Below are 19,152 nucleotides of genomic sequence, written 5' to 3'. Positions count from 1 at the left end.
ACCTCTGATAGCATAATGGCCTAGGACTGTTGGCATGTCATAGATACATGCCTTATTGTTGCAAGGCTGTAATTAGAAAAGTCAAAATAGCTGAGAACTTAAAAATTGGATGGTAGCAGACTGAATTTTTGAACCTAGTGATATTCTATTTTTTAAAAAAAGAGAGCTTCCAGCCTGCTTGTAGCTGTTTCTATCACTTCACACAACTCAAAGGCATCCTAGACTTCAGAGTCCCTTATTAGATAGGACTTAATATACTCACACTGATTGCATCAACCTAGTCACAGGTTAGCAAATAGTACTTAGCTAGTCATCCAATTTTGTTTCATCTACTGAAGAAATATGCACAAACAAGGAATTTGTTATTGCATGTATAAATTTTATTGTAATGGTTCGGTTGATGTCCTAACATGGTCTCTCTCACACACTGCAAGTACAGTTTTGCTATAGGGGTAGAAGGAAGGACAATAGGACTGACGGTATCTATCAGCCATTGTACACCACAAAAACCAGGGCACAGGAGCTCTAGGGATTACAGCAGCCTTCAGGTGTTAGAGGTGGCCACAGAGTGGTTCCACTGTCCTTCCACAGAAATCATCCCTCCTGGCTTTCTCCCTGCCTCAATACTTGAGAAACTTCCTCGGCACGGACTTTTCTATGCTACGCAAAGGGGGCAGGATTGGCCCCATGCCCAAGTAGCAAGTGGGAACTGAAGGGGTCCTGCCAACTTTTTCAGTTATGAAAATTAGGAACTATAGAAGAGTGTTATTTAGTAATCCACAGAGAAAAACAAATCAATGCCGGCAGTTGAATTCTGCTCTTTGTTTACACAAAAACATACTACCTGTTTAAAGAATTTACACCTCATGCTCACACTGTGTAATTACTAGCTCAGAACAATGAGCACTTGTTTGTCCTTCATGAAGCTCTAGTAAAATGGATAACCTTTTTTATACAGTTTGATTTTTGATATCTGAAAATGAGACTGCTTCATTAATAGTTTTGAGAGAGGATAACTACTGAATGTTCTTTGACTGCCATGCAAGTTAAACCAATACAAATCTGATCCCAGCTTGAGAGGGCTACTGAGACAAGCTGACATTCAGCATTGGTTAATGTAGTCTATAACAGATTATTTATTTTCCACCATTGCTTCTTTTGTGTATACTTTTCACTGTGGATTTTTAACCTCCCCTCCAACTTCCCTTCACTCACCAACATTTAGGGCTAAATTCCACTACCAATATTCACATGGAGGAGCACCTTACTCCACAAATAACTGCATTGATTTCTCATTGTACCCTCTTTGGGGAGAGTAAAGTAAGTAGACAAACATGTTTTACTTGCAATAAATAAGAATTAAATAATGACTTTTTTACGAGCCCTGCCTAAAGTCTCGCAGAGATTCACAATCTCCCTCCCAATTTTCTTCTGCTCCAGATCTATACATAGCATAGTGAACATCCCCACAGCATGCTGGCACAGCTGCACTGGCCAGTGAACTGGGGGCACAGAGCCCAGGTTCCTCCCATTTTCTGCTCACTCAAACTCATATGCATGGATGGGGGGGGCACGACAACCCCCAAAGAGGTCTCTCTCTCCATACACACAGCTCCCCACAGTATGGGCAGAGGAGTAAGATCATGCCTTATGCCCCTATATTTCCCTACACAGGCACGCAGAATGGACCACAATCTGTCCCTAGGGTCTCAGTTTCAGATTCAGAGTAAGAAAAAGGCTGGTGCTACACCTAGGAAGGAGTAAAAACCACAGTCCTGCTTCCACCCTGCCATTTTTTGGAAGGGAAGACGTCACCCACAAAGGTACTAGCAAGGAGCTGCCTTTGTTTTCAGGGTTGTTTGCAGCCACTGTGCAAATGATGGAGACTTTTTTCACTCTCCTCCATTTCTGCACTTGCTGGGCATTGGCCCTAAACTAGCAGTAATATTAAAATGGATGAAGATTAGTACTACACCCATACTGCTCCAACCTTATGCTTAATGACATGGATGTATGGTTGATTTTGTCATAGAAGGCTTTTACACACATGCTGGGAATCATAGAAATGTAGGGCTGGAAGGGACCTTAAAAAGTCATGAAGTCCAGGCCCTTCTGCTGAGGCAGGATCAAGTAAATGTACACCAACCCTAATAGATGCTTGTCCAACCTGTTCTCAAAAACCTCAAATCATCGGGATTCTACAATCTCCCTTGGAAGCCTATCCAGAGTTTAAGATTTTCCTAATATCTAATCTAAATCTCCCTTGCTGCAGATTAATCCCATTACTTTTTGCCCTACCTTCAGTGGACATGGAGAACAATGGTTCACAATCCTCTTTATAACAGCACTTAACATATATGAAGACTTTTCAAGTCCCCCATCAGTCTTCTTTTCTCAAAACTAAACATTCCCAGATTTTGTTAACTTCTCTGCAGAGAGGTTAGATTTTCTAAACTTTTTCTCATTTTTGTTGCTCTCCTCTGGACTCTTTCCAATTTGTCCACATCTTTTTTGAAGTACGGTGCCCACAACTGGACACAGTACTCCAGCTGATGCCTTACCAGTGCCAACTAGAGCAGGACAATTACCTCCTATGTCTTACATACAATACTCCTGTTAATAAACCCCAGAATGATGTTTGACTTTTTCACAACTGCATCACATTGTTGAGTCATTCAATTTGTCATCCACTATTATTCCCACAACCTCATTATCAATACTACTAGCCCATTATTCCCCATTTTGTAGTTGTGCATTTGATTTTTTCCTTCCCAAGTGAAATACTTTGCACTTATCTTTATTCAGTTTCACCTTGTTGATTTCTGACCAATTCTCCAATTCATCAGGATAATTTTGAATTCTAATCCTGCCCGCAAAAGTGCTTTGAATGCCTCCCAGTTTGGCACCTGCAAGTCTAAAATATAATCTCCACTCTATTAGCCAAGTCACTAATGAAATATTAACTAGTACCAGATCAGGACTGACCCCCGTGGGACCTCACTAGAGACACAATCCCAGTTTGACATGAACATGGTCTTTGAGAATGATCTTTCACGCAGTTATGCACCCAGTTTATAGTAATTTCATGGAGACTGCATTTCCCTAGTTTACCTATGAGAATGTCCCATGGGACTATGTCAAAAGCCTTACTAAAATCAAGATATATCATGTCCAATGCTTCCCCCCATACACAAGGCCAGTAACCCTGTCAAAGAAGGAAATTAATTTGTTTTGGCATAATTTATTCTTAACAAACCATGTTGGCTCTTTCTTATGATCTTATCTTCCAGGTGCTTACAAAGTGATGGAATAAATTATTAAACAAATATCTTTCCAGGTATGTAGGTTAGACTGACTGGTCTCTAAGTCCCCGCCTCCTCTTTGTTCCCCCTTTTAAAGATAAGTACTACATTTGCCCTTCTCCAGTCCTCTAGTACTTCAACTGTCCTCTATGAGTTCCTGAAATAATTACTAATGGTTCCAATATTGCTTCAGCTAGTTCCTTAAGTACCCCAAGACAAAATGTCATCAGGCCTTGCCAACTTGAATACATCTAACTTATCTAAATATTCTTTAACCTGTTCTTTTCCTATTTTGTCTTGTGTGTCTTCCCCCTTGTTTCTTAATATAATTGTGTTGAGCATCTGGTCACCACTAACCTTTTTAGTGAACACTGAAGCAAAATAGGCATTAAACACTTTAACCTTCTTGATGTCATCAGTTATTAGCTCTCCTTCCCTGCTAAGTAGAGGACCTACGCTTTCCTTTATCATCCAATTAGTTCTATCCTCCAGCTGATCTTGTATTTCAGTATACTGTTTTTGTCTGGAAATTTTATCAGGATAGACAAGTAGGTCCTGACAGAATGGTTCAAGTGTACACTTATCTCTATGGTAGCCTCTGATGATCAAGGAGAAAGACACTGGTGATCAAGACCTAGACCCTCAAAAGTCATTAAGCATCAGGCTGCCATTGAGGATTTGGGCCCAATTTTTAGTAGTCTGTGGGTCAGATTTATCCACTATTACTCACATTGAGTAGCACCTTACTCCACAAGTGTTTCCAATTATAACAACAGAGCTAATCGTGGAGTCAGATGTGTAAGTGTTGGAGAATTAGGTCCTTTTGCATCTATCACCTTTAATTATATAAACACGACCCTTAACACCATTACCAGATACCATAATACCAAACCTCAAAAACTGTGCTTAAAACATGCTTTCAAATAAATTAAGGGTCAAATCCTTGGAAATGCTGAGCACCTGCAATAGGACTCCAGAGGTAGCTATCCCTGACAGTATAGTTTCCGCAGAAGTGATGATTTGAGACTACCCAAATATGCAGTTTATAAAGATAGGTACATGGAAACATAACATTGAATGATATTCTGATAAATCAACCTTTTTACTGAACATTCCTAAGACATTTCCTACTTACAATTTTTTAACATAATTTATCTAGGAATTTGGACAGCTGTTCAGATGTTATAAAATAAATCTCTCCAAATTTGAAGCTATGCCATGTGTCTTAATGATATTATCAAACATAAGCCTACAACTTTGCCATTTAAGTGATCTAATAAAAAATTAAGTAGCTGTGGATTTTTCTTATTCCCTCAATTAATTCCCTTTCGAAGGTTAACTTCCCTTCCTTTCTTAGTAAAATGCATAAAAATGTGCTATATTAAAAAGACATACAATTCAACTCAACATGTAAAGGCTATCAGAATGAGCTGGTTACCAATACTTTATTGCTTCCTGAGACCATTTTTGTACTTTACCCTCGTCACTCAGCTGGAGACTGTTTAATCCCAGAATCAAACTAAAAATATTGCAGTTTTGTAAAGAATGACAGTCTCCAACTTTAAATTGTGTCTTTTGTTATATTAGTAACTGCTTCCCTTTATACCAATGTCACATGAAAAAGATGGTGTGGAATTCAAGTCAAGCATTAAATCCTTTGATGACTTTAACCTTCAGAAAGTTGCGATGTGTAGTGGTTAGAGCAGTAGCCTGACAATGCTGTGTTTTCCATATCTGCAATGTACATTGCTTGTGTGCACCTGACAGCATTGTCTTTGATTTAATTTAAAAAGTCCTTGCAATAATATATTATTGAAGAAAATTAAGAACATCATGTTACGACCAATGGTGGATTAAGGCATAAGCAGTATGGTCCATGCCTATGAAGTCAACTTTTGAAGTCACATGAGATCACAATCTTAGATTTCATTTAAATAAAATATTTCTAGCCTTTGTGGTTGTGAATAAGAGCCCAACTATACCTGCAACAGCAATTTCTGCCAGGTTGCGCAGACAGCCCAGAATAACTGGAAAGATTTAAACAGCTCCATGCATCTCAACTCTGACAGCTGTTGCTTTTAGGGTGCCCTCCAATAACACAATATGGTCATTGTGTAGTGAAGGTAAGTCTTCCTGCTGCCATTATGTCATGATGATGATGCCTTCTCCTAGTCTGTCAATCATAAGTAATTATATTATGACCCCCATTATCATAGTTCTGTATTTATCCTCATACCAACCCTGTAAGACAAGGAAATGCTACTATCCCCATTTCACAGATGGAGAACTGAGGCACAGAAAGATGAAATAACATACCCAGGAAATATGTAGCAGAACAGGGATCTGAACCAGGGTCTCCAAAAGCCAAGATCAGTGCCCTAATCACTGACATATCCTTCATCTCATGGGTCAGAGTCCTCTATGTGGGTGATGCGGAGTCTTCTTTCTCTGGGACACAACCCAGCTGGCCTGAAGACAGGAAGAGGGAGATGGAGAATGTTGTGCCTACAAAAGATGAGAAGGGGCAGATCCCACACAACACCAGCAAATTACTTTTATGTGCTATAGCCCAAGCAGGGGTTGAACTGCACTATGGGGTGGAGTTTGAGGTGAGGTCTAGCTTCAGCCCTCCATTGCCTTAATGTATCCCTAGTTATGATTGTTTCCAGTTGTCCTGAAATGTACCTTTGCTATTACCTATTGTATAACTACTAATCATTACAAGTAAGGTTTGTGTTATACAGGAGGTCAGGCTAGATTACCACAATGGTCCCTTCTAGCCTTGGAATCTATTAAGCAAGGTATCATGCTGGCATTCATGGACATAAATCATTTGTCATCTATTGAAGGTTAGGGGATTACACAGCTAAGTGATAAAATAAAAGCTAAAGCCCATATCCTTGATAAAGCTTTGCCTGTTTTGTCTTTCACTTAGGATTACCGAGTGAATATCTTTCTCCGTCAGAATTGGAATGATCCACGCCTTGCATATAGCGAATATCCAGATGACTCTTTGGATTTAGATCCATCCATGTTGGATTCTATTTGGAAACCTGATTTGTTCTTTGCTAATGAAAAAGGTGCCAACTTTCATGAAGTTACGACAGACAACAAGTTGTTACGAATTTTCAAAAATGGAAATGTTCTTTATTCTATCAGGTGAGTCTCTGATAAAGGAATCTTTTTAAAAAAAAAAAACACTTTTAACAGGCAGGGACACTTGGAACCGAATATCTCCAATTGTTATTTAATTGTGCAATTAAATTATGCAGTGAAGTCAATGTGAGTTTTGAGTGCTGAATTGGTATTACAATAGCACCCACAGGCCTCGACAGAGAACAGGGCCTCATTATACTGGGCTCTTTATTTACACATAGTAAGAGATCACCCCTGCCTGAAGAGCCTATGATCTAAATAGACAAAATAACTTATGGAAAAAAATAAAGAATTATTATTCCCATTTTACAGGTGAGGAACTGAATCACAGAGAGATTACGTGGCTTCCCAAGGGTGCACAGGAAGTTTTTGGCAGAGCCAGTGAGAAAATGCAGACCTCCTGAGCATTAATATTTGGGCAGGACTATAAATTGATTCAAGTTCTAGCCTTCATTCTAAATATTTTTCTATGATCACAAATGTTCAGGAGACCAGAGATGATGCTTTTCACATAGTCCTATCCCCCCAGGCATTTCCTCCTTCCTTCACTTAATTGTTGTAGCTGCTCTTAAAGGTGGAAACTAGGAACAGTTTAATATATCAGTAGCCACATAGTGCTCAAAGAGCTGCTCACATATTACTGGGAGGGGGAAGCATCTTGGAGACAGAAGTATGAACTTTTTTTTTTTTTTTTTTTTTTTACATTTTGTGAAACTTTTGAGAAGTTGTACCTACCTAACGCGTAATAAAACGAATACTGACAAAATCAAGTTACTCTGATGATTACCGCCTTGCTTCTCTTCTCCTCTTTCCCACTTCTGCTCTGGCATTACTGTAGCAGCCAGTATTCTCCTAAACACTTACATCCAGAACCTCAAAAGGTATTTAGGCACCTAACATTGATTTCAGTCCTTAACACTAGAGATGACTGCCTTGTACCATTTGAAAGTTAGGCGTTGAAGCTTTCATAAGGTGTATGTAATTGGTTTTTAGCTCTAAACACTTCTTAAGGTATCACCCATTACTTGTAGAAACTGAGGTGTGTGTGCAGGGGGGGGGGGGAGAGCTAATAGTAATCAAAAAGGTGTGATTTCAGTGTCACATGTGGTATTTCACAAATTAGGACTAGAAGTCAATAATAAAGCATTTCAGGAGTGAAGTTCTAGGACCTGATTTTCCTTTGCATTACATTCCAGTTTTACACTAATCTCCACTTTACAGTTTCCTGTGTCCTAAAAAATCCAATCTACTTGACAGATTTATTTGTAAAATACATCTATCACCATTGCCATAAGAAATAGCAATTCAATTTTACAATGACAGCCAAAATTTTGATCAACTGCACTTTAACTCATTTTTCAGCATTCCCCTCTGTTTTATGATAGTACATTTTGGAGCAAAATGTACTCTTTTCATTTGGTGTTTCACCTTTCAGGCTTTTAGGGTATTGCATTCTACTGTGGGGCCTTTTGGTCTGATAAAGAGAGGAGTCTGCATATAAACTGATATATTAGAAGTCTGGACAAAATGCTGTTCTCGTGTTTGGGTGCACAACGGGGGGAAGAGTGCTCAGGAAGTCCCCCTCCTTCCAATGTTACAGGGCAGCAGTTTGTCTTGATTAGCAGGTGGGATGCCTGGCAAATTTTTCCAACAGCATTTCTATGTCTCAAGGAGGTCTGGTTGGCCAGTCTGTGGAAATAGTCAGGACCCCCGTTCTCTTGCATGCACTCGGCCATTGACAGCTGACTGTCAGGGGGCACAAAGTACTCCCATTCTGGAGCACAAGTAAGGAGCACTGCTGCATGAACCATCTCCATATTCTCTAATTCATGCTGACATGCACTGGCAAGATGGCTCTTGAAATCTGTTCAGACACTATCATTCTGAACCATCTTGATTCCCCCTCCTAATTTCATATGGCACAGATTGGCAAGGGCAAGAGTTGGATTAAAGGCCCAGAGTTGGATTTAAGGCTCAAATCCAAGCTCCACTGAAGTGTCTGAAAGTTTTGCTAATGACTTCAATGGGATTTGGTCTGTCTTGTCTAGATGAGGTAGAATGGAGTAGTTTGAATGCACACTGAAAAGAATGTGATACATTACTGTACTAAAGGTATAAAACCAAACATTCATTGTGCTGAGAGAAACTCCAATTAGTTCATAGAATTCTTATGGTGCCAGGGTAATTCCAGTGATTACTCTACCATAATTTAATTGTCAAAAAATTTCAACAGGACCAACAGACCCAGTCAATAAAAAAAGACTCAAAATTGTATAATCAACATGTAGATGAGTATTCATCTGAATTTAAGTTAGTTTTGCATTTGTTGAATATAGACAAGGTAATTCTGAAATAGTTGTCATTCAAAAGAGAACGTTGACAACCTTTAAAGTGCTGAGTTTTCTTTTTCCACCAAACGTAATTGCAAGTGAATAACATATGCAGACCAGAAGTGAATGATGAATGTAGTCACATATATACATTAGTAACCATGAAAGAGCCACTTTTCAATTTAGACTTTGTTTTAAATTAGAATTTATATTTAGACTTGGGTTTTTTTGGAAAAGTAAAGACAAGGGGTCAGATTATCAGTCAGCCCCCATAATGGGGACCTTCCGTAACAGGGCAGTTGTGGTTTCCTCTTCTGTAGGGGATCCCTGCCTACAGAGGACCCCAAAGTGCTGTAAAGCTGGCATACCTGGCTCCATGCACACAGTGCACCAAAAATGGGAAGGGGCATGGGCAAAACATTCTGTGTACTAATGATCCATGGCCAATGGAACAATACCTCATGCCCTCCAACTCTAACTTGCTCTTGAGGCCAAAATGGATTGACCCCAGAGTTCTGGGTGAGGGGCACAAAGGTGCTGGAAAGTCTTATTCACACTGCACCTAGCCTTCTGCAGGCTGACCTGTTGAATTTGACAGCAAGCTGTTCATCTCAGACATCAACCACTACCATCATTGTCAGGTAATGCTGCCAGTGTCCTCCTGCCTTAAAACTTGCAGACCTTGCATCTACATTTGCCCTCCGACAGATGTTTCCATGAGAGGTCATTGTGTGACAATCTACTTGCTACATTTACATACCTTTTCTGGTTGTATCGGTAGCTACAGAGATTTACTTTTGCCAGCATCTTTCTCTGATCAGTTGCAGGGATGTGATTGTAAAACAAAGTAGTCACAGTGAAAGGTCATTTGCATCACTTTCTCCCTGCAAGCCTTTTCTAAGTGCTGGCATGGAGCCTAAATAAATAATGTATGGCTAAAAGTAAACGTGTATAATTAAAAATACAAGTGTTCAGCAATAGATAATAAAACCTTTTCAGCGTGCTATTTCTGCAGAAATTGGTATTTAGATCTTTTTATAGTACATATGTTCAAGCAGAAGCAAACTTCATATGAAGTCAATGGGACTTTTGGGAGGAAAAGGAATCCAGGGATCACATCCATTGTCTATATTCTCAGGTCTGTTCTATACTTAAAACTTAGATCAATACAGCTATGGCACAGAGGGGTGCCAAAAATCCACAGGCCTGAGTACTATGGCTATGCTGACCTAACTCCCAGGGTAGATGAGGCTAGGTCAATGGAAGAATGCTTCTGTCCATCTAACATTGTTTAGGGCGGTAGAGTTCCTTCAGCTACAGAAAAACCCTTATTTTGCTACAGTCTGTACTACAAGCTTACAGTGACAGCTACAGCACTGTAGGTGTACTGCTATAGCACCTATAGTGTAGACATCGCATCACTCTGGTATAGTTACCATGCATCTGGGATAAGAGAGTTTAGTAATATACTTTGTGTAAGGGTCAAGAAGAAATCCTGTAAGAGATGCTCTTAATTGACACTATTACATTTTCTCTTAACTGAATGTTACCACTGCGTGGATCCAAATGAAGTTAAAAAAGGTTGATTACATTTAGTTCTAATTCAAGGTACTGTGACAAAGTTCCTGCTCTACCTTGGTGGGTCTTGTGCTTATTGGCAGATTTGCTCACCTTGGAGCTTCACTGCAACCCTCAGCTTGGCCGTTTTTCTGAATTCACAGTCCAGGTTGACTCCTCCTGTGTCTGACCAGGAGTTGGGAGGATTTGGGGGGAACCCGGGCCCGCCCTCTACTCCGGGTTCCAGCCCAGGGCCCTGTGGAATGCAGCTGTCTAGTGTGCCTCCTGGAACAGCTGGGCGACAGCTACAACTCCCTGGGCTACTTCCCCATGGCCTCCTCCCAACACCTTCTTTATCCTCACCATAGGACCTTCCTCCTGGTGTCTGATAATGCTTGTACACCTCAGGCCTCCAACAGTCCATGTTCTCACCCTCAGCTCCTAGTGCCTCTTGCTTCCAGCTCCTCACACGCACACCACAAACTGAAGTGAGCTCCTTTTTAAAACCCAGGTGCCCTATTAGCCTGCCTTAATTGATTCTAGCAGCTTCTTGATTGGCTGCAGGTGTTCTAATCAGCCTGTCTTAATTGTCTCCAGAAGGTTCCTGATTGTTCTGGAACCTCCCCTGTTACCTTACTCAGGGAAAAGGGACCTACTTAACCTGGGGCTAATATATCTGCCTTCTTTCACTCTCCTGTAGCCATCTGGCCTGACCCTGTCACATTATGCTCAAATAAATTTGTTAGTCTATAAGGTGCCAAAAAAAAAAAAAAAAAAACCCTCCCCTGTTACCTTACTCAGGGAAAAGGGACCTACTTAGCCTGGGGCTAATATATCTGCCTGCTATTACTCTCCTATAGCCATCTGGCCCAACACTGTCACAGTACTGTAATACTAAACTTTAATTTAGCAATTATGTCTAATCAGCAGAATAACACAGAGCTCTTTTACAATCAGCACTGTCCACTTTATAACAGCACCACTATTTATGTATTTATTTATTATGAGTAATTTCCGCTGGATTACATATAGTATCATTACTCGTAGAATCAATCAGAATACTTTATACTCATATTTTGATCACTGAATTTAATATTTCTGTATTAGTATCTTCGTAGCAATTTATAACTGATAAATTAGTCTTGGATCATAAAAAGCTGCCTATTAGACTGTGGAATAGTACCCCAAAGAAAGAGGTGAAAACCTAATTCCTGGAAACACTGCAAATTAGATTGGATAAAGTCAGATTTACAGCATTGTTTCTCAATGGGGTCTGCAGACCACTGGGGGTCTGCAAGCATACTCCAGTGGGTCCATGGGCCCTACTGATCCCAGCACCTCTTGCACGCCAGGGAGTAGCTGTTCTGTGGCATGCAGGAGGCACTGGGAAGGAGGGGAAGGAATCAAGTCTGGGGCTGCCAGCCCTGCTGATCAACTCCTACAGCCCCCTCCCAGTGCCTCCTGCATGCCAGGGAACAGCTGTTCAGCAGCACGCAGGAAAGGCTGGGAGGGCGGGGGAGGACCGGAGATGGGGTGTGTTTGGGGCAGGCGTGGAGCAGGGGCGGGGAGAGGTGGAGTGGGGGCAGGGCCTGGGGCTGAGTGGGGAACTTGGGGGACTATGAACAATTTTAAATCAAAATGTGGTCCTTGGGTTGCTAAAGTTTGAGAACCGCTAATTTACAGTATTCTGGGGGGGAAAGAAATCCTGCATTAGCAAGAAAGGCCTACATTACCAAATAAGCCTTTACCATTTCTTGCTTAGGCCCCCAAGTCAGCAAAACATTTAAGCACATATTTAACTTTAAACATGTGCTTAAGTTCTATTTAAATCAACTGAAGTCATTGGGCCTGATTCCCATTTACCCTAAGGCATCTTTACACTATGCATTACATTTTGTGGCCTTTTTATACTGCCAGAGTGGTGTAAAGGGGTTGTACTGCAAAGCAGCAGCAACTCATTGACTTCCATGGGACTTGAAAACATGCTTAAGTCCTTTGCTGAACTGGGCTTCATATGATAGGGCTTTATAGTACCTTATAGCACTGCCCCATGCAGAAGGTGGTGAGGGACTGCACCACCTCAGTGGAAACAGCAGGTCCAGTTTGCCTCCAGAGTTTCCCAACACACCAGGGTAGAATGCCCGGAAGATGCTGCCCTTGCTACCTTCTATGGCTGACTAGCTCTATTAGCCAGTGTGAGTTTGAGGGGTGGAATGAGACTCAACCTTTCTGTGCCCCTTTTGGGATGATCTGTGTCTCAAGAGATGCTATTAGGGAACAGTCCCTCTGCATATTTTTGACTGACTCCTGCATAGGAGGAGCATATGGAAGGAAGGGTCCTTGTAAGGCAGCTACTCACCCACCCAAAGACTAGCCAAAATCTGATCCATACTATATAATTTTCAACAGTATGCTGTCAAAGAAACTGCACAAAAACTGAAAGGCCAATAAAATATCTCCATGATATGATTCACAGTAGGAACTATGAAAGCAAGACTGTTTTCTTTCTCTGTGCATCTCTTCTTTCTTATCCCTAACAAGTATCACACTAAATATAAATTATGGTATTATTTTCATATTTAAAAATAAGTTTAGTGCCTATAGAACTGCAACATGGTTTACTAGAAATATTATGCCACAAAATGCAAGTGGTTTGTGCAGTTTCAAATCACAGGTGCATTCCTTTGGTATAATACTGACACCCGAAACATCACCTTTAACATGTTCATGTTGGGAATTTAACTGTATTGCCTTTTAAGATACAAATGCTTATATTACTCTGCCAGAATGAGTTGCACCTCTCATCTGTTATGTAATTCCTGTAGGGGAGAGCGACTTGGTAAATTGTATGCCAAGGATATGAAATACTGTAATATCTTTGTACTTTTATAGTAATATAAAAAATGTCAACGCATTTCTGTGGAATACCCACTGAGTTTGAGAATATGGTTGTAATAAATAATATTTTAGATTAGTTTTATGTTTTGACTCTCCTTTTCTTTTTAAATCACAAATGCAAAGCAGGATTCTTACAAGAGAGTCAGAATGGTTCAATTGTTTTCATAGTTGTTAGAGTGTTTCTTACAAATACATTGAGTTATTTTCAACTACCACTAACCACAGGTGTGTTAACATTTTTGTTCTATGTCCCCCTATGGTATTAGAGGTATATTTTTAATAATGGTTTTGAATTCTTTCAGATTGACTTTAATACTGTCCTGTCCAATGGATCTCAAAAATTTCCCAATGGATGTGCAAACATGTATAATGCAGCTGGAAAGTTGTAAGTGTGAACAAAGTATTCTTCTACGAATAACTGTATAAAGATCACAGTACATGCTGGGATAGAAAAGGTGGTAATATAGAGAATTCTGCCTTTTAAAAATAAGCATGTTTTGTTAATGTTCTGTACAATTATGGCCTTCCCATACAATATACAGCACTGCTTGAATCCAAAAAACTTCTTAAGGGCCAGAGTCTGCCATCCTTTGAGTAGTATTATGCAGATAGTAAATTACTTCTCAGCATGAGTAAGGGTTGTAGATTCTGGTCCATAAGTTGTAAAGTATTATTTATTTTGAGAGGTTTGTGGAATTATTTCAGAATGGTTCCATTATTCTACAATATGAGCTTTGGTGAGTACTTCCAGTTTAACAAATTCAACCTGATTTCAGAGGCCTGCATTTCAGTATTATAGTATTCAGTTTTTAGCATGCCTATGCAGTATTTTTTCCTAGAATGCTGTTCATTTTTAAAAAATGTAACACTGTATGTTGCATAAATTCTTGTTTCTATTACACAAATGTCAGTAACATCAGAATATGGCCCCTTCTTCACTAAGGCCCCTTTCTAAAGTCTTTACTCAGAGTTGGCAGGGAAAGGATGGTACCCCAACAAAATAAAGTGAGACACTAGTCTACACACTCTGTGAATACCCTGAAATCCATGGGGATCCAGAAGGAAAAGAGTCAAGAGTCATCCATACAAGGCCCTGCTCCTCTGATCTGGCCCAGCTCTGTAGCTCTACAATGTCCCCATTAGATTCCCATGTCTCTGGCTTTCCTTGGGATCATCCTAAAAGGGGGATTTTCCCAACATAGAGGAGAGAGCTGTGGAAAGGAAATACATCCTTTGGCTGTATTTATAGTGGAATCTGCACTTGGCAAAGATAGGATGATATGCATCCCCCACGTACTCCATCCCTCAGCCCACCCACCTTCTCAACCCATGTAACTCCTTGAATCCACAGAACATCCTGTCTAGGATCCATGGAAAAGGCAGCATATTGAGCCCTCTCTATAAGGGTGGCAGAGATCTACATATGGAAGGGACCATCCAGGTAGAGATCAGTTGAACATAAATATGCCCCTTGATCTTTATCAAGTCAAAACTTCTTCTGACATCAAAGGACTGTATAATGAAGACTTACTGATGGACTCAATGGAACTTGTACCACATAACCAGCTTGCCATTTAATGTAGCCAACAAAACACAGTAGGGAAAGAAAGGCCTAGTGGTATTAAGTTCTTCAACTTAAAGCATTAAAATATATACAAAGAGTGAAGCTTTAACACAAAACACAGCATTTATTATGTTCTAATAATTCCACCCTGGAAAAAGCAAGCATACTAGTCGAAGTAATTTATATGCTATCTTTGTTAGGCCTCCATTTGAGTATACATATCTCCTTAATTGGAAAAAGATTTAAGACTTCAGATTAAAGGAACAGTTCAGTTGAAGTACATTTAAGTTAACCACCACTCATGTGAAATAGCCACCACTCATGTGAAACAAAAATGATGCTTGATAACGCAACTCCCCATATACTATGCATAATATCTACCTCAGGATGTCCATTAAAACAAAATGCAAGGTGAATATGTCGGAGCATTATTTCTTTCCACAATCTAAACTGTGCCCATGCTAATTTTTAAAAAAAAATAATCAAGGCCCAGATGACTCCCCCATTGATACATAAATGGAGGGGAGCCTCTGTTCACAAAACTCCCTCCAGCTGTGAGAAAAAGGTGCTTAGTTACCTCCACAAAACCATCCCCCCATTCGGCTCTAGGACCTGCAGAGGTACTCTAAGGTCCTGGGATTTAACTTGAGCTAGTGCAGAGGCACTGGATACTCACACAGATGGTTTGGACCTCCCCTAGTCTCTGCCGAGTTTAGGGATGGCCTTTTCTGCAAAGGGGACAAACCCTACCCTTACTATGGGATCATTTGGATGTGATGTCTGGAAGAGAGTTCATCCCCACATCCCCTTCCTGAAGGTGTTTCTACAAGAGGGGATGATGTATACCGAGAGAGCCTTCACTGATGAGAAATGAGTCAGTTAAGAATTGTGTGAAATGTAGTGATACACAAAGACAGAAATATTTAGCAAAAATGATAAATATATATCTTATAATATGCTCTTTGCTTTATATTTTTAGTATTGGAATTAAAATGTTCATAAGTAGAAGTATTAATGAGATTCCTGTATCTAGAATGTGCATAGTGGATTATTTAGAATATTAAGACAGAGAAGCAAAACAAATGCCTAACTTGATGGATGAATTTCTTACAGTGTTTCAAAACCACGGTTTGAAAGGGTTGAAAGAGGCATCATTAATTTTTTTTTAATTGGAACAGGGAGGGACAGTGAGAAAGGTGAACAAACATCATTGGGAGGTGATTCAGCATCACTGAATCTGTCAAAATTATTCGCTGTATGATTTTATTGTAGGCTTTTAAAAAACAAATTGCAAGGTGATTTTGAAAGTTAGTCCTGCCTTTCATTACAGTGGGTGGATGGTAATATTGTCAAGTGGTCTCTGAATGTCAGATTAATGGCTGAGTTGAACAGGAATTTTCCTGACAAAAAAATTGAATGGCAACCTTAGTTACTTGTTTCAAAGGTCAAGGCACTTTAGGTCATACTGCACAATCAGTGTTTACACAGAACTTTTCATTGAGCACAATGGGAAATCTTTTTAACAACTGATGCCATGATCTGGCTTTTATAATTAAGTGTAACTACAGCAAATGTTACCAGGAGGCAATTATATTGGCGCGCATACATATTCCAGGTACATTTGCTCTATATAAGAATGTTTCCACAAAGCAAACAAAAATCACATTTCACTGAACAAACAGAAAAAAATAATTTAAAACCTCTTTTTGCATTCAGAAAGTTATGAGTTTTAACATACAATCTTGAAACATTTACTTGATTAAAAAAATTCATAAAACCTTCCTATGTTTTTCCTCTCTTTTGACCATAGTAAGCATAGATAATACAGCATCTGAACATTCTTATGCAATAGAACCTGCTTTGTTTTATAGAAACTTACAAATTCTCACAAACTGCACCCTAGGGAGCCAACAAACACTTATTAGCTGAATAGCACTATTGATGTTTTAATTTCCAGCAGAACATTTTGCACTGAAGTCTTCATGTTAATCATCCATTTCAGTGGGAGTAAATCCCCTGTTGCATAATCATGTGGCACACCCAGATGATACTCACAAAGGTAAAGAGTGGTACAAAAATACAAATTAATTTTTCTGTAAATACACAGTCTTCCCGTCACACCAGTAAATGGTCTATAAACTTATTCAAAAATGGATATGTTGTCATAGCTTTTACTTGGTTGCACAAGGAAGTCAGGGGACATACCCCTCATGCTCCCTACCCCTTGCTCCCCTGCTTCGTCCTGATCTGATTCTGACTCCAGATGTAGGCAGAAGAGTAGGGGCTGTTGCCCCATTTGCCCCACTGCAATCAAGTGAGCACGTTTGGGGTGGTGAGGAGCCCTGGCTCCACCCACCTGTCTGACAGCCAGATCAGCTGGCTCGGATTTTCAGGACGTAAACTGCTCCATGAAAAGGGATGAGGTAACTTAATCCCCACCAAGAGCAAGAGAGAAGCGGAACAGGAATTGTCATAATTCATTCTCTGAGATGCTCCTTCAGTGGTGCAGATCTGTGCTGTCCTTTAGTTAAGACAGACTGACAAGTTACGATTTAAGTCAAAGCATTTTAAACAATACTTTCACTACCATTCCACGGAAAATCAAAACAGTAGCACATAAACGAATTAGCATGGATTCTGGAGGTCCTCATTCCCTATAAGAAAGAAAGAAATATGGCCCAGTTCATCTGTGCCTTGAATTTAACCACCTCCTTTACCAACAATATGCCTTTGCTCTTTTCCTCTCCAATAAAAGACTTTTAGTGGGTTTACTAGATGGCCTCTTTATAAACTCAAAATATAGAGAAGAACTTGATTTTTCTGTTAATACTTCATGAGGATGAAGCTGGAACAATCAGGGTTATTTTCTTATAACAAATAACCAGAAATGGTTTTGGACAGTTATTTTTCCATCTCCTTATTTTCACCTCCATCCGGGTTGAGCCTACAAACCGTACTCATTTGAGTAGTGCTGATGCTTGATTAGTCCCATTTAAGTCAATGAGACTACTTCCATAAGGATTACTCACCTGAGCAAAGATTTCAGGCCTCACAGTTATTTAGAACAGCAAGCAGCAACATGTACAACTCATTTCTTACTGGAATCTCTCTTAAGTACACATGAGCATGTTGTGAAATAATGTTACTGCTCAGTAGCAGAATCTCAACCACAGCTGCTGTTGTTCCCCCTGCATGGAGGGCTCTAAGTGCAGCTCTTGTTTACAACTTTTCTCCCCAAACCATTCCTTGGTGACATGCTCAGTCTTCAGCAGCCCTTGAGATAGTATTCCCAAGGTCTCTCCAACCCCTTGGATCTACAGCTGTGATATTGGGACAGTGACATACGTTATTTATATCAGTAGGTGGTGTAGGACTTTTTTAATTGCAAATATTTTTGCAATTTTTTAAGAATGGGTTTTACCAAACTCTTACTGAAAAATAGTTTTCTTTATCCTTACCAACTGAAATAAACTGGTTGGGGCTCCCCTCCATCTCCTTAAAGCAAGACCAGATATCTTTTTAAAAGACCTGCTGTAGCTCAAAGAGAAATGATGGGCTTGATACAGGAATTACTGGGTGAGACTCTACGGCCTGGGTTATGTAGGAGGTCAGACTAGATGATCATAATGGTCCCTTCTGATCTCCAATTCTAGGAAACTATATATTAAAAAGGAGGAAAATAAATGAATGATAACAATAGTACGAAAAGAGCAGTGTTCATGCCAGGGCAGCTCAAGAGCCTCCCTGATAATTTTATTTCTGTTCTATTTGAACAATATATAGAATAATGATAGCTAGAAACATATTTTATTCTTGTGACATCTCTCCTCAGCACAATATTTCCCCTTAATGGAGCTTTTTGTGTCTCTCCCTTGTTAAATTTATCTTTTATTATACTTCACTGCATTCCATTTATTCATGGATTAATGTTGTTTTGAGTGAGTGGGAAAGACACCTTGCTTAGATTGTTTTATGAATTTCTGTGAACTGTAATATTCCTAGAACCTTAAGCAATAACTAAAGGAAGCTACTGGCTCAGGTAAAGATTAGGCCTGTTAACAAGGGAGAACTTGAGCATGAAACACAAATATATGTAAGGAAGTATGAAAACGCCTCCATTATCGGATTATTATTTTAATGAATATATCCCTTAATGTTTAAAATGAATAACTTTTTCCCCTTTTATAGTTCCTTAATTACTCAGTCTTTATAGACAATAAAGGCTAATCCAACCCACCATCTAGACTTTTAGGGGAAGATCCTCCCACTGAGATGTGCATGGAAAGAAGTTCTCCTATGCAGAGAATTCCCCCCTCCTGCACTGAAAAGTTCAGCTGCTTGAGCA

General features: G+C 39.7%; 1 protein-coding gene across 2 annotated transcripts in view; it reads left to right on the top strand.

Annotated features, from left to right (window-relative positions):
• Nucleotides 1-19,152, top strand: part of GLRA3 (glycine receptor alpha 3) — a 142,575-nt gene that overhangs the window by 71,309 nt on the left and 52,114 nt on the right. For both annotated transcript variants that reach the window (XM_074951174.1, XM_074951175.1), the window contains exons 4-5: nucleotides 6,238-6,461; nucleotides 13,546-13,628. In XM_074951174.1, coding sequence (XP_074807275.1) covers nucleotides 6,238-6,461; nucleotides 13,546-13,628 — 307 coding nt within the window. The remainder of the gene's footprint in view (nucleotides 1-6,237; nucleotides 6,462-13,545; nucleotides 13,629-19,152) is intronic.

This window comes from Natator depressus, chromosome 4 (genome assembly GCF_965152275.1).
Source record: "Natator depressus isolate rNatDep1 chromosome 4, rNatDep2.hap1, whole genome shotgun sequence".
NCBI lineage: Eukaryota > Metazoa > Chordata > Testudines > Cheloniidae > Natator > Natator depressus.
This window is presented reverse-complemented; position numbering and strand designations above follow the sequence as displayed.